Source organism: Pelodiscus sinensis, chromosome 5, assembly GCF_049634645.1.
Source record: "Pelodiscus sinensis isolate JC-2024 chromosome 5, ASM4963464v1, whole genome shotgun sequence".
Lineage (NCBI taxonomy): Eukaryota > Metazoa > Chordata > Testudines > Trionychidae > Pelodiscus > Pelodiscus sinensis.
In genome coordinates this window covers 28966852-28991273 of record NC_134715.1, presented here as the reverse complement: position 1 = coordinate 28991273, position 24422 = coordinate 28966852, and the positions used below count along the sequence as shown (strand labels likewise).

Genomic DNA, 24422 nt, shown 5'->3' with positions numbered 1-24422 from the left:
TTCTTTCTCCCAGGATCAGGCCTGGATTCAATTATTCTGCGGTTGGGAACCCTGATGTGCACAGTTGCAACACGCACACTATAGAAACTCTTGTATATTTACAAATATAGTTTATTAATACAGTTAGCACAGTCACAGACACCCCAATTTCATAAGATGGGGAATGTACATGCATATTTCCTTACCATATACTTACATCGTTCCTTCTAGAACAATCTTAGGTGTTAGCCCATCATCTTTCTCATCATTATCTTCACCTTCCCCATCACCAGGGATCATCATTCTGGCCCTTCCAAGGATTACATCTTCTTCTCCCTATCGCCCCTAGGTTGGGGTCCCACTTTTATGTGATGTAGCACTCATTGGAAAGTGCATTCAGCGGCTGAACTGTTTTGTTATACCCTAGAGCAGGAACCACTGCACTGCAAGGGAACCCGATGCACCAGACAGCCCTTGGGCTGGGCTGTACTGCTCCCATGCTGGCTCTACACCTAATGGCATCTGGACTGCCACACAACCCAGTCAGTCCATGGCACGAACAGGCTTCTGGTTGGCTGTGGGGGGGGAGGCGGGGCTTTTTACCAGCCAGGGGCACCATATCAAGCAGCATATGCACACAGACAGGTACGAGCAGCAGGATCACTAATTTGTGGCTCCTGTTAGACTCTCATTTTTCAAACATGCCCTGCCTCCAGCTAAGAAAGGGCCTGGAACTGTACACAGGCGGGTCAATGGCAAAGCTCTCCCTCCCCAAGGAGTTGAGTGCTGCTGTGCTAGTATTCAGTGGGCCTTCCCAAACTGCAATGGGCAGACATAAGGCCTAGTGCATTACACCTGAATCCAGACATCAGTCAAGCTAACACAAAGGGCCTGTGGGAATGCTGAGAGCCGCTTTGCAATGCCTGCCTCCCACTCCCCCAAGTCTAGCCTTCTGGCCAGGTAGATAAGCCACCGCCCAGTTGATCCAGTCTGAGGCACTGGGCGGGCAGGGCACATTGTGCTGCAGACCAGCCTTTAGCAGATTTTTTGCATTACAGTTCTTAACTATTACTTAATTAATCTAAATTAACATAACCATATTATTGGCATGACAGGCAAGTAACTTGATAGGCTACAAGCCTCCCCAGTGCTGGAGCACTAGGGGAGGGAGGAGGGTGAGTTGCACCATACAGCTCGACTTAGCCTCCCCAGCCCCGGAGCACCGGGAGGGCGGGCACTAGGGGCAGCAACACTCCGCCTCAAAAACATTCAGAAAAGGGCAACAAAAATGATTAGGGGTTTGTAATGGTTGCCATATGAAGACATTAAAAAGACTGGGACTTTTCATCTTGGAAAAGAGGTGATTAAGGGTGGATATGATAGAAATCTATAAAAATATGACTGGTGTGAAAAAGTGAATAAGGAAAAGTTATTTATTTCTTCCCATAATATAAGAAGTAGGGGGTCACCAAATGAAATTAATAGGCTAAAGTTTTAAATGAAACAAAAGGAAGTATTTCTTCACACAATGCACAGGAAACCTGTGGAACTCCTTGCCCGGGGATGATGCAAAGATCAGGACTTTAACAGGGTTCAAAAAAGAACTAGATAAATACACGGAAGATATGTCCATTAATGTTTATTAGCCAGGATGTGTAGGAATAGTGTCCCTAGCCTCTGGACAGAGGCTGGAAATGGATGACAGGAGAGGGATCACTTGATGATTACTTGTTTCTGTTCACTCCATCTGGCATGGGCCCCTGTTGGAAGACAGTATACTGGGCTAGATAGACCTTTGGCCTGTTCCAATATGGGCATTCTTATGTACTAGATTCATATATTTATGAAGTACAAAATTGAACAAAGTTTTGGGTACATATCTGATCTGGCCTACATATCTTAATCCCTCTATGGTTTATCCATCAGTAATTAATTATTTTATAGTTATGATGTTAACAATACAGATATATTTTCATGTTATCACAAGAATCTTTGGTATGACTTTATGAACTCACTGTATGTATCCACATCAGTGCTCAAAATTTGAATGGATGCATAAGAGTATCAGTAAATTCATGCTTATGCCGAGACACAAAGTATGAGCGTAGGGAAACACATTGTGATCAATGAGGTGGCAGCTCAATTAATTTTTGTCTGGGATGTACAGTCCATGATATTAGCCAACAAATGGCATCCAGGAACTCTGGGACTGTTCTGGATGAGAGAATTATCTTAGTGTTCTGGTTTTGCTATTGAATCTCATTTATCTGGCTTGATATTCTTGGGCATGGTGTCCTGCTAGCATAGTGGGTCTAGGAGTATCCTGCAGATACTCATCTAGCTCTAGTTCAGAAGAGACATCACAGTTGATTCAGAGAATGTTATTACTCTTCCCTAATTATTTATAGTTTTGGACGGCTACAAAGAGAAATTGAGCCAAATACATTGCTAGTATAAGCAGGCTCAATGCTACTGAAATAAATAGCATTTCAGTCTCTTGTGTAAGAGTTAAATTTGACCCTTTGTCTAAAACTCAGACAGTGACACTTATCCATATTCTTCCAGTGTTCTGGATTTTTTTTTAAGTACTATTTGCGCTGAGGTTATGTTTTTTTTTTAAGAAAAGCATGTGGCAACAATGAAGACAACTGTATTGATAATCAAAGAAATCATGTGCACAAGATAAAAGATAAGGTGTTCAAAGGATATAGCAATAGCTCATTGTGCTAACATGCTGCCAGTCTGGGGTTCATACTCTGGCTTGGCTCTTGTCTTTCAGGGTATCTGGAAGTACAGTAGAAGAGGGAATCACTGGCCACAGTAGTTTTCTGAGAGCTTCAGGGGCAGTATTTGTAAGGCTGCATCCTGGTCTCAGCCTCAGTGAAGCTACATGTTTAAATTAGTGCTATTATAATGGAAGTCTTCACTTTCTTGGCACCTCGTGGATAGATCATGTTTTCTAGCCTGTAGTTTGAGAACCTGTGTGACTTACTTAGCAGTGTATATCACTGCATTCTGATATAGTGGTGTAAGTAAACGTCGGGTTAAGATTAGCGTTGACATCAACAAGTAAATTACAAGACTGAATTGTTCATCTAAGTGACGTGCAATGATTTTACATCGTACTTTTGGCACAATTTCATAGCTTTTCTTGATTATTAAGTCAGGAACAAATTACACTGTCAAACATGAAGACTTCTTTTCTTCTGTACTAGAAGAAAGATTGTAACAAAAAGAAACTGCAACGCAGAGGGCAAGAGTAAAGCAAAATTTGTAAAGAGGATTTTTTTTATGATACAAGGAAAACTATATGAATCCCAGAGGGGAGAATGAAACACGTGAAAGAAAGGGGTTGGAGGCAGCATTGGTTGTTCAAATGCACTGGAAATTTTGGAGAGCATTTGTATATTTGATCCAAGGTGAGATGTTGGCATTGTGCGCCAGCTAATGCAGCTCTTGTCTGCAAACATGGCCAAATTTAATGAAGTCCAAAACCATGCTGCTTAATGTTCCTGGATTCATAAGGGAAACAAGAAAAATAATAGGGCAGGAAGCTTAAAATGTTTTGTAACTTTCTTAGTACTTTCTATAACATCACATCTCATAATTCTGTATATCCTGTCCTGTGATATTGTACAAGATACTTTTACAATCATTGCTGGGTTTCTATGAGACTGATTTTTTAGTTTCAAAATCAAGGAAATTTCTTATAATTTGGGACAGCTGAGAGTTCTGAACAAAATTGTGAAGGGAGAAATATCAACAGTTTCATAGTAAAATGGCTCCTCCTCACCTATAGAAATTACCTTGGATTATTGAAATAAAATTCTCAAAAAATTATAGGTTAATGTTATATTTTATATGCCGTATATACTTCATCTTAATCTGAATTTTTGGGAGGTTATTTTAGGAACAGGTCAATGCATTTTACCAATATTTTTTTAACTGGGGAAGAGGGTCAGCAAACTTCAATTCCCAGGCTAGTGGGGCAAACCACTGGTATGCCAGGTCATTTTATGTACCTGTAGCATCTGTAGGCATGGAGCCCCTCAGCCAGCAGCCAGTGGGAGCAGAAAGTGGCACAGGCTGAGGGATGTGCTGGCTGCCACTTCCCACTGCTCTTGTTGGCCAGAAACAGTGTATCACAGACACTGGGAGCTGCAGGACTCTATGCCTGCAAACGCTCAAGACAAACAAAACGTCCCAACGTACCAGTGGCTTACGCTGATGAGCTGGGACTCGAGGTTTGCAAACCATCAATATAGGGTTAGATTATGAATGGGTCATTGTAGTGTTTACATTTTTTTTAATTTGGGGGGTTGGCTTATGAATAAACAGGCTTGTGATCGAGTATATATGGTCGTCATTGTGAAAACATGATTTAATGCCTGTTTATCAATAATGAGAAGCTACCTGATAGTTGTCCCTTAACCTGGAAAAGTTTTGGGTTATCGCTTGATGTGTTTACTGTAAGACTTGGATTGGGCTAGGCTAAGCTCCATATTAATTTTTTTAAGTGTTTTTGGTTGGTTAGTCAGTACATTTCTGCAGTTGCATTGAGGCTGTAGCGTGACACCTAGCAGATTAGGGATATGCGTGAGGAGGCGATTCAAAGATATTGCAATGTGTCCAGCTTATGTATATAAGGCCACAGTCTATATTGACCTTGTATCATCACAGCCTTCTAAATGCAGTCCACTGTGTTGACCTTCATTACCACAGTTCATGGCCTTTGCCAATCAGCTCTGGCCTCCAGAGAATGCCTATAACTTGCACATCTGTATTACTGCTCCAGGTGGAGTGAATTTACTGTCACCAGAAACCCGCTCCTAGGGGTCCACAGCTGTGAATCTGCCCTTATATGCATAACCTGGACACATTGCTCTATCTTTGAACCTCCTCCTAATCTGTTAGGTGTTACATTACATTATGCACTCAGTATTTCCCTCTTCAATTACAGAGCCTCACTCATTATTTCATGTTCTGTTTAAGTATTTTGTATAGAAACAGAGCATAATGTAGAGAAAGACCATAAAGTTGGGAGACTTCTTAGTTGAACTTCTTTGTATACTGGTTCCTAATGCAGCGACATGTTATGTGGACTCAAGCTGAGGGTTTATAATGAAGGGAGAATTGTAGCTGTGTTTAAACTTTTAAAGAAAAGCTGGAATAGCTTGGAAGATAAAAGAATGCACGATCAAATATTTTTACATTTGATTTCAATACTGACCATTAGAAGATGTTGCTGATATGATCATCAGAAGAACTTTCCAGGTGAAAATAGCTGTTATGCTAGAGTAAAAAAAAAAATGCCACCTTTCAGATAATGTGCCGTAAAATACAGCCTATGGCTAAATCCTGCAGACCTTCCTCAGATAATTTTCTCATAAACTTCAATGTGCATCTTGTCTGACTGCAGGATTTGGCCTTATATTTTCCATTACCACACTGCCCTGCTCTTCCACTGCTTGTATACCTATTTATAATAATGAGCATGTGACAAAGGAATGGAAATGTGACAGTAGTCAAGACAGCAAAAAAGAAGCACCTGACACTAATCTGAATGTATAAATGTAGCTTGTGTCCATACTAAGGGGCAGCAGCTGTAAAATATAGTTGACCCGTACTTCAGCTTTGTTCTCCATTGGCAGGTGCCTGGATACTTTTCAGTCTGCTTTGGAACACGCAGTTTTAAAAAGAGCAGTATTTATCACCCAATTATGAATGCAAATTTTGCATGTGTTTGTGATTTACGAAGCCTTGCTTATGCCAAACAGGCTATAAACTCTATTTGAAAATGTATGGCCGTCTGCAGTAGATAATTACACTTTGAGAAAAGAGCCTCTGTTTCCAGTGAAAACACTGTAAAGTTATTTCAGAAATGTTCTGACCTCAGACATTTTACATAACTGACACAAAATGCTTTCACATTTGTGCAGCAGCTAGAGGCTTGATCTCTGCCTTCTCACACACGAAAGCACAGAAGGCTTCATTGGAAAAGGGCAAGATGCCCCTGCTGCAGCCTTCAAAATTAGCATTTTTAGCTCACTTGGTTCTTTGTATCTCTTCTCTGAACAAGAAGAAAGAATAGTTTTGGGGAAAACCAAAGCCTCTGCAACACTTACCCTCCTTTAAACAAACCAGGCCCCAAACTCTCACACCACCTCCACAAACTTCACTTTACTTCATACCAGCCTTTTAGGCAGCCTTTACCAGCCTAAATCATTATAGCCTCTCTCTTTCATCCCTCCTCGCTAACGCACATTAGTAAACTTTTCAGTAAAGCTTTGGGAGAATTTCTCCACATAAATGGAAAGATGTCAAAGGCTGAGGGTTGGAGATTTCCTTTTTAAAGTTCCCCGAACAATAGAAATGGTATTCTACAGACCTAGAGCTGTGTGAAAACAGCCGTAAAATATTACTTGAATATCCTTGCAATGAAACACCACTGACCTTTACCAGTATTTTAATTTGCAAGAAAATTGTGGAAAACAAAAACATGGTGAATAAAAGTACACATGTGTGTGAGAGTATTCGCACCAAAATTGCCCTGGGGGCTATTTTGAAAAGGATATTATTAGTTCATGCAATAGATTTGTGGAACATGTATGAATATGTATGGATAAGTTATGAGCAGAAAAGGGTATTCTTATTAATTATAAAACATCCAGTCAAGAGAAACAATAACACGTGACTTAGATAACTAGCCATCTTATGCAAAAAAAGAAATACTCCCAGAAACCAATTTGATCCGTCAGACAATTGTGAATAAGTAACTAATTCACAGAAATAGGAGATGTTTGTAGATAATCTGCAGAGAGAAAAGAGGGCAAAAATCATTGGACAAGCTATTTAAACAAATAATAGAAACAAGTTCTATTAAAATCATAGGTTGGATTCACATTCATGCCCCCAGGGCTCTAGTGTGTCTCCTGGGAAGAAAGTTGTGGTGGGGCAAATTGACTGCATCCTTAGCTGTGTCTGAATGAACTAATTACATACCTATGAGCCCAACACTGGTTGGCACTGGTTGGGAAGGGCTATAGTTGCAGCAGCAGTTTCTGCCAATGGTGTCTCTGTTGAAACCTGACTGTGAATTAACTGTTTTCCCCCACACCAACAGAAATCCCAAGAGAGGACAGTGGCAGTAAAATTCCCTGCCCCTCCTTAAGATGAATACCTTTGGGTGGCAGGAGGCCTCACTGGCACAGGGAGCATAATATACAGCTTTACTGAATCTTGTCCTTTAGCTGTAGTGCACAGCTGAGGGATTGTCAAAGGTCAGTTATAGGATTATTTTTTAAGATAATGGAATGTAACCCAGCAGATATTGTATTCTCGGATTAGTGGTCACCGTTATAAAGTCAGTGATTACCAACTATTACTACACACATGCTATACTCTCAGACACTAGTCTGCAATAACTATTGGCAGATGTTGATATATATCATTCTGAGAGCTTAAGCGAGATATATATTCACGTTTTAAAGCAGGCCTGCTGAAAATGTGCTGCATTACTATCTCTCTGAGTCACATCAGTGCAAGCATTTATGGGGTCAGTGGCTGACACAGAATGCAGAATCCTCTGTGCAGTTTTAAGTTTGGCATGTGAACCTCTACTCTGAGAAGAAGCCGTGGGAGATGTATGTTGACCAAATGGATTCACCTAGACAAATGTGCATTACAAGTGCATCTGTGCTTTACCTTCTTTTTTAAGCTTCAGGGGGGAGCTGTGTCCAGCCTCTCTGTGGTGACAAGGGGGAGAGGGTCACAACAACAGTCTTAGTATTCAGTTGAGATCAAGGGCTCCACTCCTCTAGTCATCCCAGGGCAGAAATGGAGAAGTAAGAAGGAGGCCCGGGCTTGATTCTACCCCTCCCATTGGTTCTTCCCTTCTGCACCAGCCAGAAGAGAGCGCCAACTACAGAGGTTAACATACATTGAGTCTCCTTGAAAGGTGTAGCAGCAGAGGCTCTCCTATAGGAAAACACACAGGAAACTGGCTAGCACAGGAATTTTTAAAGCTTTTTACAGCATCCAAAGTGACAGTATTTCATGGGCTACCCTTCTTCCCTTTGCAAGTCATGCGAACCACTTCCCCTCCTGTTTGTGCTCATGAAAGTCCTGGTAGCAGTTACACTGCTTACTTAGGTGGGTAAGTGGCATTAGGAAACTATTTAGTTACTTTTAACTATGGTGCTGGTGGTGCTGTTCTCTGGTAGTGGTGCTTGTTTCTTCTTCTTCTCTTGCTGTTTTCATGGCCCCTAAGGATCACAGCATGACTGCCTTGTCCTCTTTGTTTCCAGCTGCTTTTACCAATGCACAAACTCTCCTTTTCACCGAAATACCTGGGCACCTTCGAAAGGAGCTGGAAACATGTAGGCAGAGTCGGCACCATTTAATCTACCAGTTCTGTGCAGACTACCCGCAATTGATCCACAAACCACAGCTTGAGAACTGGGTCTAGAAAGCTGGTTCCAGACAGGTGCACAACACAAAGTTGGGAACTCGTTGTACAACAGAGAATAATGAAAGACTCGACAGTGCCACCCTATCAACACCACTACATCATTTTGTTTGTCTGGTGCTTTTAAAATAATTACCCTTCAATCTGAAAAGTCATTTTCAGCCTGAATTCTGAAAAAAAAAAGCTCACTTTCCTCTACTGCATCACAGCATGCCAGTGGAAGGAACATGACTTACTATGCGCCTAGAATTCCTAATCTAATTTTCCTTTACTGTTTGAATTTCAGAAGGCTGCCAAAATACATGACAGATGTATAAAACTCTGAATTTATTAACTAGATGTGGTAAAAAAAAAGTTTTACTGTTTTAAAAAATGCTTATTACCAGATGTAGGGTGAAATCCTGGCTCTGTTGAAGTCAGTGGGAGTTTTGCTTTGCCATTTCACTTGCCACTGCCAGGATTTTGCTCCTCTTGTTTACTATTGTGAGCCTTCCTACTGCAGAGAGTGCGCACAATGCAACAAGAGTAACCACATGACACCTGCTAATAAATCTTTGCAGAGCCTTTCCCTAAAATACATGCTGCTTGTGGAATGAGGACCGTGAGAAATCATAACATTAAGGCTAGGTCTCTGGATCATTTAGCTCTGCTTTTTATTGTGTCCCTCTAACTGGTCACTGAACGTCATTAGCATCAATAATTTGTCAATTCTTTTCTGTTTTATTTTGCAGGGCCCTCCTGGTCCAAAAGGCGAGAAGGTGAGTAGATGCATTGTCAACGGTTACAAAGTAAATGGAAACCCCTTCTGGTAATAACTGAACACGTAGTTTATACTGACACATATATGATACGAGATTATGTAAGAGAGTTGGGTAGCACACAGATGCTGTGTTAAAACTATCATCTCATCTTTCCACTTTGCAGGGAGATCAAGGTGATCAGGGCCCTCGGGTAAGCATCTTAAAAAAAATGTTACACTACCCCTTCCCTGAGTAGGCAATTAGTCCTTAGCGCAAAACTAAATTAAACAGTGTCTTAGCTAATCATGCTTATTAGCTGCATTTACCCTGCATGTTATAGTAAGTGTCTGCAGGACAGCAATACTAAATATAACCAAATAGTCTCTGAAAAGCATTTGAGTAAGAGTAGCCATACATACGTTACTGTCTATGAAAATATACATTTGCTGCTAGTGGAGGAAAATGCATTTGACAGTGATTTTGCTCTTCTGTGTAAGAGTTGGTTTGCCAGAGCAAACCTTCCAGTTTCCCCAGCCACCATTCAGACCTAGCATGGGCTCCCACAATGATGAGGGCAGGAGGGGTTTATAATATATGTGGTCCTGTATTTTCTCTTAAAATGCCCATTATTTAGAGAATTATAAAAACATGGCACATGCATGGGCTAGTTCTTGTGCTTTCATACATGTACTTCATAGAACAATGCTATTGTTTGTTAAACGTAGTATTTTTTCAAGCAGTTAGAAATAGAGCAAATTTTAGAGTGAGTAATGTAAACTTCACACATTCTTTGTAGGGTTATTTTAGTTTTTTACTATTGTGATCGTTTTAATTGCAGGAATACAATAGTGAACATATTGTTATGTTGGTAGTGCCAGTTCATTCTCTTTACATCTGTTCTTCATTATACAAATGCTTGGACATATTGTTCTAATGATGCAGCGGCTCAGTTCAGTTACATGTTTATGCATTTTCTCATGACAGTGTGTGCCAGGGCACGTTTTCTGTCAATTAGCTAATATATTTTAATTACACTATGAGTTAGAATCCTTTAAAGTCAAAACATATTTACTTGCCCATTTTATTGTGATGACAATAGTACTTAGAAGCCCCACTCAGGCCCCATAATGCTTGGTGATGTACTAACACATAGAAAGCAGCAGTTCCAGTCCAAATAGCTTAATATCTAATTTAAGACAAACAAGAGGAGGAAACAAACGAAAGGCAGGAGTGAGGAAGGAAGACAAGAGTAACAGTGAGAGCTGCACATTGTTACTGAGAATATGCACAATGTTTCTGAATCAGTTAAAGATTTTTTTAAATTATAAAATGGAAGTAGCTGAAATAAATCTCAGAAATCCTCACTGGCCAGCTCATTGAGTTGGCTGTTTGCTGAAGGCGTCTTGGCGAAAGTGAATCGATGAGTAGGGATTTGGAGCAGTGCAGAGGAAACATCTCTATACTACTTTGGAGAGGCTTTGTTTGTATGAGGTATAGCACAGAAGACAGTGGATATATTCCGGTGGGACAAGTGAACATACAGGTAGTCAAGCCTGGCAGTCAAGCCTGTTAAGAAAATCAACAGTGTCAGGGAACATCTTAGTAAGGCCCAAAAGAGAAATGGATGGAAGGGCAGAGTTTAGAAGGCCTTAAAAAGATGAGTACAAGGATCTTGAATTTGATGTGGTGGAGAAGTTGTCAATGGAGGAATTCAAAGGAAGGTTATCATGGCCAGAACAACAGGTTGGAGAGAGGCTAGGGAAAAAGGGATTGTAGGAATTAAATAAACCAAGAGGCCATCAGGGCCTGGATGAGAGCTCTAGCATGATGGAAAGAGAGAAAACATTGGTGCTGGAAAATTCTGTTCAGTAAAAAATGAAAAGATGTTTGAGTGTGGCAGCATAGAGGGCAGAGTCAAAGATGGCTCCCAGGTCATCGGAGAATGGAGGTGGTGTTAAAGCGTACTGGGATTGAGAGGACTGAAGAGAGTGGAGAAAAGGGCCCAGATTCTGCAGTCTGGCACAAATCCAGAATGAGAAAAGGAGGAGAAAGTGGCCATTGCTGCAGCTCTTCAGTCCTGAGGCTAACAAGACTAGCTAGACTTTAGACTAGCATAGTGCAAATAGAAAGAACAGAAGAATCAGATTCAAGTTCAACCGCAGATGTGTTAAGTTTAAGTTGACAGACAACCTGCAGGAGATGTCAGAGAGACTGGCTGAGATGCAGAGCTGGATGGTAAAAACAAGTTAGGAGTGGAGATGCAGAGTTGGGAAGACAGTATGCTGTAGGATTGATTATGCGTCATCAGAGGCTAAATCGGTTTACACTGTATTGAAGGGTTTCATTAAGAAGTTTGTAAATTTTTGAGTAATTTACAGAGTCTCCTCTCTCATGTTCTTTATCTTTCTCAGAATGAGTTTGGATATTCTTTACAGTAGCCTTTCCTTCTTTTTCCTCAGGTATTTCAAGTGTAAATGTTAGGAGGCTATCTTACTATTTTACCTTTCATACTGTAATAGTCATCTTTTCTGATTACTGTCTTCAGGATGCATATGCTCAATTTATGCCTGAGGATTAGACACTATGCTACGTCTACACTGGCCCCTTCTCCGGAAGAGGCATGCTAATTTCAAACTTTGGAATAGGGAAATCCACGGGGGATTTAAATATCTCCGCGGGATTTAAATAAACATGTCCGCCGCTTTTTTTCCAGCTTGGGGAAAAGCCGGAAAAGAGCGTCCAGACTGGTGCGAACCTCCGGAATAAAGCCCTTTTCCGGAGGATCTCTTATTCCTACTTTTCAAGTAGGAATAAGAGATCCTCCGGAAAAGGGCTTTATTCCGGAGGATCACGCCAGTCTGGACGCTCTTTTCCGGCTTTTCCCCAAGCTGGAAAAAAAGCGGCGGACTTGTTTATTTAAATCCCGCGGGGGATATTTAAATACCCCGCGGATTTCCCTATTCCAAAGTTCGAAATTAGCATGCCTCTTCTGGAGAAGGGGCCAGTGTAGACGTAGCCTATGTTTTTAATAGAAGTTCTTGGTGTAAATCCATCATGCACCACCCACTTGTTCCTTGCTTGGTTACTTTTCAGTATGTTTTGCATAATTGTGGTAGGTGACCCTCGGATGTTTCTATTTTTCCCAAAAGCATTCTGCCTGGAAGTGATACTGGAATGACATCAACATTTACATTCAAAAACCCCTGCAAATAGACTGGTTATTGTACCTGAAAGTCCCAGACACTTTGAAACTAGCTCAGTTTTTAGAGATATGGAGCCTGCGGTTTCTTTGTTCTATAAGACATTTTTCACAGATGCTTTTGAAACTTGTTGATAGAGAAGGTTTTACTGCTTCAAGCCAATTTTAAGTCTTTGAAAATTCAAAAGAGCCCCTTAAGCCTTTATTACAGCCACCTTCTTCTTTTAGGCACTTTCATTAGTAAAAGAAACCAAAGAGTGGAGATTTGCCAGGGTCAAAATGAGACTCTGAAGCTTGCAAAATCCCCAGTGAAATGAAGAGGAAGATGCAGATCATCATCTTCTCTTCATCACTTATGCCTGTGACAAGAACATCTTGCTTACCGCCCTCAGACACATCCCTTTGTCAGTTTTCCTGTTGTGATTTTAAAAATTTAAAGATGGTGCTTGCTTAAATCACTCTGAAACTATTGGGACAGGGGAATTAAATACAGTATTTCAGAGTTGCAGAAGTTCCCCTTAGTTTCTTTGCACACACAACAGAGTGCACAAGGTATACATACTTACTGGTTTGAAAATAAGGCCCTGTGTAGCACATCTCTATTTGAGAGGTACAAACTAAGAGGTATTGCAAAAGAGGTTCAGAGACTTACAGTTTTCATGGAGTTTGGGGTATTTTTTCAGGTTGTATTTTTTTTAAGGACTAATATTTGTGAAGAGTTGGATTTTTCAAAAGTGCTCAGCGTTGTCCTGCCTCATTCACTCCAGTGAGACCAAAGATATGCCAGGATTGAGCACTTTAGAAAGTCTGATCTACCTTAACTGTTTGGTCTTAGTAAGTTTGTTTTCTGTACATTTGTACCTCACTTCTTATTAATTTGTTACTCATTTAAAACAATTCTCACTGAACCAGATTTTTGATCAGCTGCAGAATTAGAATTTCTCTGAGTGCAAGAGGTTCACTGTTCGCTCTTCTGAATCAGTTTCCATTTTGCAAAGGGTGCCTGTTTCACAACACGTTTGTAGAGGTCTACATTGCTGTGTAGTGAGCCAGGACATGGAAAATTAAAATTGATGTGTGTTAACCCATGGGCTATTAGAATATGTGCTGATACTGAGCCACTGCTCCATTCCAGTGGCTCTGCTCCACTTCAGTTTAAAACTATTGGATTAGAGCCTAGCAAAGCCTGTGAAGATTTCATAATGATTTTTACTTAAGGAACATTGCTCTCTTTAGATAGCAAAGGATTTATTGTCCAAGCAGAGGTAGAAGCCTAATTAATGAAAATAGACTTTAAGAGGCGAATGTGCAGAGGTTAATCAGCTATCAGCACAGTATCTTAATCAGTCTGCTATCATCTTCCCACAAATGACATAATAAACAGCTTCTGTCATTCACTTCTGATACGTGAGAGATTTATTGTTTATCAGGACTAAAAATCATAAGCCAGCAGCTGGTTCTAAATTAGTTTTGGGAGCTAGGTGCAATAACAAGCCACCCAGGAGCCATACATAACAACTTTCCTAACATTATTTTCTCCTCGTGGTGTGTTCAAGTGAATTTTTCCAACAGCTGGGTCTATACAAAACTGATAGCATCTTAAAAATGTCTTCAGCAGCAGAGATTAAGTTCCAGAAAAGGAAGGCATTCAGAAGTTTATTTTATTATCTTAACCTTTGTTGACTTGAATGATTAAACAGATTCTTTTGCTCTGTTAAAACAGTTAGGCCCAGATAGTAATGCAGTGTTCTTATTTGCTTAACCCTTGCCTTTGCTTTTAATGAATTTGTTGCATATTTACTGCTGTATGTATTGCTTAGGAAAAAGAAATAGCTGTGTTGCAATTGATGCTTTGCAGGTTAGAATCACAGAATACTAGAACTGGAAGGGACCTCAAGAGATCATTCTGCACTAGAGTATGGGAAAATTATTCTAATTTCTTCCAGTATGGATGAAAGTTGTCATGATGACAGCAAGCTCATTAAAATTAAAAAGTGTCCTGATTGCATGTTAAAATCAAATCACGTTTTTGCCTATTACATTTCAGACTCTGGTAGAGAAGAGCTTTTATAGAGTGTTCCATATTTAATGGGAACTAATGATATCAGCATATTTTGCCAATTGAAGGAGTATTTGAAAAAAATCAGATTGTTTATAAACCTGATTGATTGATACATGCACGATAGCTTTAGTTAATATGTTTCCAGTGAATGCAGAGTAAAAACAACACTTCGGGGCTATTCTACTCACACCGAAGCAAGGCTATGTCTACAGTACTGCTGCCTATGTTGGCAAAACTTACTTTGCTTAGGGATGAAACTTAATTCACTTAGGGATGTGAACGCTTCACCTCCCGGAGCAACTAAGTTACACTGATGAAAACGTTACTGTACACGGTGCTGTTGGCAGGAGAGCTTCTCCTGCCAAGATATTGTATGTCACTCATGGTGTGGTTTTTTTATGCTTACAGGCAGTAGTACCAGGCCCACCAATGGCAGGTGGGGGGAGAGAGAAGGGAAATGGGGCAGCAGGGGAAAAAAGCAGAATTCAGTAGTTCCTCCAACATGGCTATACTGCCTCCAGCCCTGTCCTCCAGCAGAGCTGCTGTACAGACTCCAGGAGAGGCAGCGGTGTGGAAGGGCAGTGACAGTGGAGCCGCAGTGGAGGAGCTGACAGCATTCTGCTCCTTTCACTGCTGCGGTTCTGAAGTGTCTAGCAGGGAGGAGGACAGAGACCATTTACCCTGGTAAGGCAGGGTAGATCCATAGGGAGGGTAGGGAGAGCATCGGGGGCTCCAGACTGGGGGCAGGATGGGAAGGAGGCAAATAGAGAGTCACATGCCCTCCCCGTTAGCTTCTTCCCCATGTACCTGTAAGAAATGGATTCCTCTTGCAGCACTGCTTACAGGAAAGCTCTCTCCCATTGGCATGGACTGTTTTCACCAAAAGCTGCAGTACTGCATGTGAAGACATGGCCTGAAGCAGTGAACTCATGTTGACTTTACTAGATGCAGAGTCTACTCCAATTATTTACTCTCTGATGGTCAGAAAATAATAATTAGAGATGAAGAATAAATCACTAGTTTTTAGCTTGCATCAAAACCACCTGTAATGTATTTCTGGCCAGAAGCCTGATTCCTCTCCCTTCTGAATGAAGTGATGATGTTTATTTGAGTCCAAACAGACTCAGCTCCCAAAATAGGGATTTCCATACTGTATCTAACTCTTTGTTCATCTAATCCGGGGTCCTGTTTCAGGCAGTGGCCAGCACCCTGTTTTTGAGGCAATCATGGAAACATTCCAAAATGTGTAAACATTAGTACTCTGATGTGGCCATTTTTTCTGAATCCCTTGTGCAACTAGTTTATGCTCTAATGCATCATTCTTATCAACTCTAACTTAAACAGTAACAGAGGATTTATCCATGTTGCTTGGGTCCTTAACTCAAATAAGTTTTGTTTTTCCAAGAAAACTTGGAAATGGTAGAGGTGCTTAATGACTTATTTGTTTTGGTGGCAGGAGAGCGACAGGATGCCTAACATAAGGAATGCTGGTAAAAATGGGGTAGGTTTAGAAGTTAAAAGAACAAGTTAAAAATTACTTAGAAAAGTTAGATGTCTTCAGGTCACCAGGGCCTGAGGAAATGCATCCTAGAATACTCAAGGAGCTAAGGGTATGTCTACACTACCCCTCTAGTTCGAACTAGCGGGGTAATGTATGCATACCGAACTTGCTAATGAAGCCCGGGATTTGAATTTCCCGGGCTTCATTAGCATAAAGCCGGCGCCACCATTTTTAAAAGCCGGCTAGTGCGAACCCCGTGCCGCGCGGCTACACGCGGCACGGGCTAGATACTTCGAACTACGTAGCCATTCCGAACTATCTGTACTCCTCGTTCCTCGTAAAAGGGATGCAAATTAGACGTATCGCAATTGCTAATGAAGCGGGGATTTAAATCTCCCCCGCTTCGTTAGCATAAAAATGGCTGCCACTTTTTTCGGCACGGAGTTTTGCCGGAGAAAAGCACCAGTCTAGACGCGGATCTTTCGGAAAATAAAGCCTTTTCCGAAAGATCCCTTATCCCTTATTTCAAGAGGGATAAGGGATCTTTCAGAAAAGGCTTTATTTTCTGAAAGATCAGCATCTAGTCTGGTGCTTTTCTCCAGCAAAGCTCCGTGCCGAAAAAAAGTGGCAGCCATTTTTATGCTAATGAAGCGGGAGAGATTTAAATCCCTGCTTCATTAGCAATTGCGATACGTCTAATTTACATCCCTTTTACGAAAAAGGGATTTAGTCTAGACGTAGCCATACAGAATGGGAAGTGATTGTCTAAGAAGGAGTACTGCTGAAAGGGATTTAGGGGTCATAGTGGATGACAAGTAAAACATGAGTCAACAGTGTGACACTGTTGCAAAAAAAAAAAAAAAAAAAAAAAGCAAACCTGAATCTGGGAAGCATTAACACGAGTGTTGTGAGCAAGACACGAGAAGTCATTCTTCCACTCTGCTTTGCACTGATTAGCCTAAACTGGAGTATTGTATCAAGTTCTGGGCACCACATTTCAAGAAAGATGTGGAGAAATTGGAGAAGGTCGAGAGAAGAGCAACAAAAATTATTAAAGTTCTAAAAAATATGACCTCTGAGGGAAAACTGAAAGAATTGTGCTTGTTTAATTTAGAAAAGAGAAGACTGAGAGGGGACATGATTCTAATCTGAGATATACAGTATCCCTAACAGTGTCTTTGGAAAACCCACTGCTGCATGTTTATACTCAAGTACAGCAGCAGATTTTTCAAGATTGGGCTACTTTAGTTTAGAAAAGAGAAGACTGAGAGGGGATATGATAGCAGTTTTCAAGTATCTACAAGTGTGTTACAATGAGGAAGGAGAAAAATTGTTCTCCTTGGCCTCTGATGATGGGACAAGAAAAAATGGGCTTAAATTGCAGCAAGGGAGGTTTACGTTAGACATTAGGAAAAACTTCCTGAGTGTCAGGGTGGTTAAACACTGGAATAAATTGCCTACTAAGTTTGTGGAACCTCCATCACTGGAGATATTTAAGAGCAGGTTGGATAGACATCTATCAGGGATGATCTAGACAGTGTTTGGTGCTGCTGTGAGGGCAGAGGACTGGACTTGATGATATGCTGAGATTCTTTCCAGTTCTAGCATTCTATGATTCTATGCTTTTTCATTTAAATCATTGCTCTGTGGTGGAACTGGAATGATGGGTTCAGTGTGCAGGCTGCGTGGGGAGAGAGGACAACCCCAGTCCTCTGGCACTGAAGCAGCTTGGGGACAGGTAAGAAATACTAGATGCCCCAGCAGGAGGGAACACAACCATCACAGGATCACTCTTCTGTCACCCATATCCACTTTCCATATGGACGTTTGTATTACAGAAGAGTGCTCTTTTCTGGTGTAGGTTATGTCTCTATGGGTGTGTCTAGACTACAGAGTGTTGTCGACAAAAGTGAACTTTTGTCGACAAAACAATACCTGCGTCTACACTACCGCTGAGTTCTGTCGACATAACGTCGACAGAACTCAGCGATTTTGTCGACGCTGGTAAACCTCATTTTACGAGGCATAACACCTTCTGTCGACAGAGTTTCTTTCTGTTGACAGAAGGTGTTATTGCATATAAACTGCCCTTTGCGTCTACACTACCATGTCGACAAAGCAGCTTGCTTTGTCGACAGAACTGAATGTAGTGTAGACGCTCTTTGTCGACAGTATCTGTCAACAAAACTTCTGTCGACAAAAGCCTGTAGTCTAGACGTACCCTAAGAAAGTTCTTTAGACTAAACCAGAAAAAGCCATGCTTGTTCCAAATAAATGTGTCTAGTATAACAATTTAAACTCCCACCTTACTATGTAGTGGTATAGCTTCCTATGAAGTCAAGCCCTTAATCTTTACATTCTTTTGTTATATGTAAATAAAGGTTTAACTCAAACTACCTTTAGTATATTTGTTAGGTGGCAATACTTGAGGCATAGAAAGTTTCAATGGCTTATCTGAGAGACCCTTGCTCTTAACAGCAGAGAGGTGAGGGTCTGTCCTGGTTCTAAATGGTAACTTACTGTGCAATCTGCAACTTTGGACAAATAATTTAATTTCTCTGGGTCTGAATTCCCCTATCTGTAAATGGGATCAGAGATACTTACCATCTGCATAAAGAGGCCTGGTTATTTACTGTGCTACCCCAGGTTTATGCCATTGTAGTTCCACTTCGTCTCTTCTACGCTGATTTTATGTGGCTGTAAAATCATGCAGTGAACACAAGCAGTAGAAGAATCATAGAATCATAGAATCATAGAATAATAGGACTGGAAGGGACCTCGAGAGGTCATCGAGTCCAGCCCCCCGCCCTCAAGGCAGGATCAAGCTCCATCTACACCATCCCTGACAGATGTCTATCTAACCTGTTCTTAAATATCTCCAGAGAGGGAGATTCCACCACCTCCCTTGGCAATTTATTCCAATATTTGACCACCCTGACAGTTAGGAATTTTTTCCTAATGTCCAATCTAAACCTCCCCTGCTGCACTTTAAGCCCATTACTCCTTGTCCTGTCCTCAGAAACCAAGAGGAACAAATTTTCGCCTTCCTCCTTGTGAATATTTCACCCAGCTCTAATAAGTACTCTAAATGCAGTTGTGCCATTTATCTTTTCTGGCATGTGTCTGAAATGAACAGAAAGGAATTGAGCACATTTTGAGCAGTGTCAGGGGGGAGACATCCACTGATGAGTCAGTGGGATTCTTTCAGTTGGAGCTGCGTTTGCTCTGAGACATTGTCTTTAGACAGAATAGCCATGTAGTTCAGGTTGAAATTGTCCACTGAAACTCATGTTATACCTGACTGTGGAATATATACTATGCAGGCAACTAAACTGCAGTTTACATTCTTATGCTCTCACTTAAAATATACTTGTCACTGAGTTATTTCTGGGGAGGTGATTGTGTTATTTGGAATACCTCTCATGCTAAAAACAAAGTATGTCAATCATAGTCTGGTATGAAAGTCTACTGATCATAGAAAATAATGTTTTTGCAATGACTCTATTCCAGTCAGAATTAGTTTATGCTTGTTGCTAACTATCAGGGTTTTATTGAGTTGACATAACTTTTAACAGTGGCATAATACATTAACATTAAAGCTTAGTGATGTATTACTTTGTGTGTGAAAATACCCTACAATCCTTGTCATTCAGTACAAAGCCTTGTATAAGTTAGCAGACTTCTGGTGATGGAGAAAACAGCAGTTGTGATGAAAGGGATTGTATAAAAGAGTTCCCGCTGTGAGTCCATGGCACAGTACAGAGAGATACAGGACACTGTATTCCCCAGGGCAGGTAAAATAATTAGCTGCAGGACTGGCACTTGGTCTGAGGGATTAATTAGAACTTAAGGTGGCGGATGGGGGAGGGAAGTCAGCCATAAAAAGTGTCAAAATCATTCTGGCCTGAAGCCTGTGTGATTTGATGTGAAATAGCAGCAGCTGGCTGTAACTTAGGAAGTGCAAGTGTGCAGCAGGTGGTAATTCCTGTCTCATTTACCATGTCTTCACAGGAACATGTAAGCTTGTGCAGCAAGGGTTTATTGACAGGTCAGAAGGAAAAACCTAAGGAAGACTTTCTAGGCAGTGTTTTAGATGTGTTAGGTCCCAGGATAGTAACAAGACAAGGTGGGTGAGGTAATATCTTTAATTGGACCAACTTCTGTTGGTGAGAGAGGCAAGCTTTCAAACTTCCTTCAGGTCCCCTGAAGAAGAGCTTAAAAGCTTGTCTCTTTCACCAGCGGAAGTTGTTCCAATAAAAGATATTAACTCACCCACCTTGTCTGTCTAATAAGGACTTTCTCACATTCACCATAAAGAGCAAATCCAACAGTCAGCATATAGCATATGCAGCATTATATAACGCTAGTAATAATGACTTCATAAAGCTATTGCATTTAAAAAACAGCAGTAAAATTACAATGGAGGTCTTTTAAATACCTGAAAGAAGTTGTGGCCTTATGAAGACTGCCACCCTGAGCACAGTGTATTGTGTTCCCACCAGAGTGTGTTCTGGGACTGCTGGGGGAATTCCTCCATTGAAGAAGTTAGACTGCAGTATGATGGATGTAACAGGGAATTTTAATATTCATCAGTTTCCTCCAGAGGCGTCATGTAGGAATGTACAGTCATGATAAGTGTCCAGCTTGGTAAGCAGGGCCCTATGTGTTGCCATACCGGTGGCCATGCTCCAAATTTCATGGTTCTACTTAGATGTTTGTGGAGGGGGATCAATGAGAATCTGACTGTGCATATCTGGATGTTGTGAGCTAATGGAGTTCTGGAATGGGAATGAATTCAGGCTGTATTGTCGATGAACCTTAGTGGTCCAGTGTAGTTGTTGCTTATTGTGGTGCCCTAATTATTGGAAGGGGAATGAAGAGTGAGAGATGAGTGCTCTTATTATGTGTGTTTTAAAACTCAGACAAAATAAATGAAATAATCCACCACTGAGCAACTTTGAATCCATCCCTGGCAACATCTCCAGTTAGAAAAAACCCCAGATCTAAATACTGTATCAGAGAGGGAGAACAGAAGGAGGAGAATTCATTTTGCAGAAGATAGATCTTCTGTGTCCTTTAATTTTGAGTGACTCATTGTGCAACAGCACCATCTGAACCCCAGAAGGCAAAATGCCTCTTCAAGTTCCCAGGCATGCAGACCCTATGTACCTGTTTCCTTTCACCTTCACAATGTTCTACTTAACATCTAAGTATGCCTGCCTAGCTCCAGAAGGTTTTATGTGTGTGTGGGGGGGGGGGGAGGGGGGAATCATTATCCTGACTCCTCTCGAACCCCTTCTGGAGCACCTTGTGCCCATATGGGAATACAGTAGTAGTCTATGTTACCCTGAGTGCATGGTCTGGCTTTTATGTAGCAATGTCTTTCCTTACTATTGCACATCTTCCTAAGAGCAAATCAGAATCCACTTGTAAAATAATATTAGAAAGAGGGTTTCTCTCTTGCCCTAATATATTTGTACATACAAATATCTGCAATACATATAAATAGCTGCAATATTGATAACTGCTCATTATTTTGTTTTGGTAGCTTCAGAGGGGTTGAGTATGCCAGTGGTGTCTGTGCATATAAACATTTTGTAGAGGGATGCACAAAAAATTCACAAGCTTGAGCCTTTCAGAGCTTTTGAGTTGAGCTGTAGGGCACCTTTTCTGAGCAAAATCTCCTTTTCCTTTTCTTCCACAGGTCTGGTTCATGTTCAGAAGGGAATAAATCAATATTGATCCAAGTGTCCATTAATATTTTTAAATTGCCAAATTTCAAACCTGTTATATGCAGAGCTAACAAAAACATCATGTATTATCATGTTGTAATTGTAGAGCCTACGAAGTGGAAATGAAGCCATTAAAATATTTTCAATTAATCCTTTTTTTTAAATAAACAAGATTTAGTGTGTATCACTGTTGTTTAGGTTTTAGCTCTTTTGTTGGTTTTTTGTTCGTACCTGTTTTCATTACCTAAGGATTGTATTTTGTCAAGGAAAGGAATGGACCATGTGCACAGTATGGCTAATGAGTCACAGATGTAAAGATTCTGGCATGTTACCATCTAATAACTTTTAAAACTCATATTCCATAATAAGACAAACACCAATTAAATACATCTGTTTTCCAAATTATGCATCATTCCTGTGTTTGGTAGCAGTGTGTGTTTAGATGTTTTTAGCTTGTTTAAAAAACATAAAAGGGGGACAATGCAATTCTTTCAAAAATTATACACCTTAAACGTAGCAGAAATAGCAAGGCCAATACAGTTTGGTTTTTGTCATTGCAGTTCATTTCTAGGATCAGAGTCTCTGCTCACTTCACTGGTGTAATAAGGAATAACTCTACTGAAGTCAGCAGAGGTGACTCAGTATAAAACAAAAGTGAGAGGAGAGTCACTACCCAAATTTTAAGATGTGATTTAAATGTACCATTGGACTTTATTTGTAAAGAAAAATCTAAAATCCCTCTGATCAAAAAGGAAAGGGAGGACAGAAGAGGTTTCAGCTACTTGTAATGGTTTAAAAAATGCTGCTGCAGCATAAAGCCTCTGTCAGGCCAGAAGTGTCCCGAGATATTTTAGATAACATACTGTGCTACAGGAAAAATATACTGATCAGCTGTGGAAGAGAGAGAAGCCTTTTCCCTTTAACAGGTCTAAGTCCCACCCTCCAATGATATGTTAGAAAGGTGGATATTGGATGCAAAATTCACCTTTCTTATCCTCTCAGCTGGTTCCAACTCGGCTATTCTCCTCTTCCTTCATCAATACAATGGGAGTTCTGCACATGCAGGAAGAGTAGAATGTGTGAAATCACCATGGGGGATCTGAGAGGAGAATTTTGAACTAGAGGTGATGATACTGCTGTCTATATTGAGAATGTTGAACGTGGCCATCTGACTACTCCTGATCTAGCAGTAGACCATTGTTCAATGTGTATTGTTGTTTATAAATAGTATCAGTTTATGTACTGAATGTCATATGATAAACAGAGTATTATAGGTATAATAATTCAAAGTCATATCAGGATCTGCTCTCAGTCTTTCAGGTTCCTCAGTGATCTCGAGGCAGAGCTTTGTACACGTACCTCTCTATAAGTGCTATTACATATATATTGTTTGAAAATGGCTTATACCTCAGCCAACTGTAGCGTAACAGATGTCAAATGTTTATAATTATCCATAATAACATTTGACACTGCTGAGTGGCTTTTTCCTTTAATATTCCTTTATATTCTTTATGCAATATAACCAAACAAATCTCTGATATACTGTTCGCGCCTAGTTCTGTTTCCCATATGACAAAGCTGTCGAGCTGTTGATAGGCAGTGGGGCGTACTAAACACAGTGTTTGTTCTGTTTGTCCATTAGTAAATTGTCTGTGTGCTGTTTTGTGTCGTGTTGTTTTGGTCCCATGTTATGTTGTGTCCCTAGGGTCTGCCAGGCTTCCCCACAGTTGCTGCTCTGCACAGTAATCAGATCCTCACCGTCAAGGTTTGTGGCTGACATGTACCTGTTCAGTCAGGTCTCCCTATCAGCATAACAGTGCCCATGAATAGTTATTTTTGCCATGAGATACTGATTAGCCCATCTTACTAACTAAGGGCCTAATTCTGCTTTCACCCCACACAGGTTTCATGCTGTAATTCCACTTACCTCCAATGGAATTACTCCTGAAATACAGTGTGAATGAGATTAGAATCCAGCTCTGTGTGTGTTATTATCTATACTAGCATCCATATCACCCATACTCTTGAAGGGCATTTTGGTGGTTAGATGAAGTTTTATTATAATTGTGTTTTATGAAGACATACGGGAGTATGGAAAATGTCAAATTACTATACATCAGGCACCTAATGAGCATAGACAGATTCAATTATCTGTTTATGTGTCATGCACCAGTAATTTAAGCTGTACCCTTGCAGATGCACTTTGAAAAATGTATAAATTAAGCAGGAAGGGTTTAAGCAAGCTAAGTATGCCTGGATTTCAGATATCATTAAAATGGCACCATTCTTCATGGCACAGTATGCTGGTTGGAAAATCTGATTGAAAATTGAATTGGTGCTTTGTCTATGGAATCTTTGCTAAAGGACCAGGATATAAAAATATGCTGATTTTATACCCCAAGATTATAAAATGTTGGTGAACTCAGAGATACCTAAAAGAATTGCTAGGAAGAAATCTTGTGTTATGTTACCTTTAATTAATCCATAAGTAACAAAGCTTTTATCTTTTATCTAGTCAATCTCTATGTTAAATCCTTTATAAAGAAAAGGCACAGATTTTATCAGACACAAGCACCAGTTTATACTATATTAGCTATTATAAATCTAATGTATATATATTTATTTCTTTCTTGGGGCCTTCTGATGTCTATTCTTCAACTCTCTCATCTCTGAACTTCAACCTTTGACCTCACCTGCCTGATCAGATGGTGTTTCCTAAAATCAATCATGGGTTTCTCTCTG

The 24422-nt window shown here is 40.5% G+C and overlaps 1 protein-coding gene across 1 annotated transcript in view; it reads left to right on the top strand.

Moving 5' to 3' along the window:
• The window catches only part of COL25A1 (collagen type XXV alpha 1 chain), a 195500-nt gene that overhangs the window by 47182 nt on the left and 123896 nt on the right, over nucleotides 1-24422 (top strand). The window contains exons 4-6 of the mRNA XM_075929187.1: nucleotides 9178-9204; nucleotides 9371-9397; nucleotides 23386-23445. Coding sequence (XP_075785302.1) covers nucleotides 9178-9204; nucleotides 9371-9397; nucleotides 23386-23445 — 114 coding nt within the window. The remainder of the gene's footprint in view (nucleotides 1-9177; nucleotides 9205-9370; nucleotides 9398-23385; nucleotides 23446-24422) is intronic.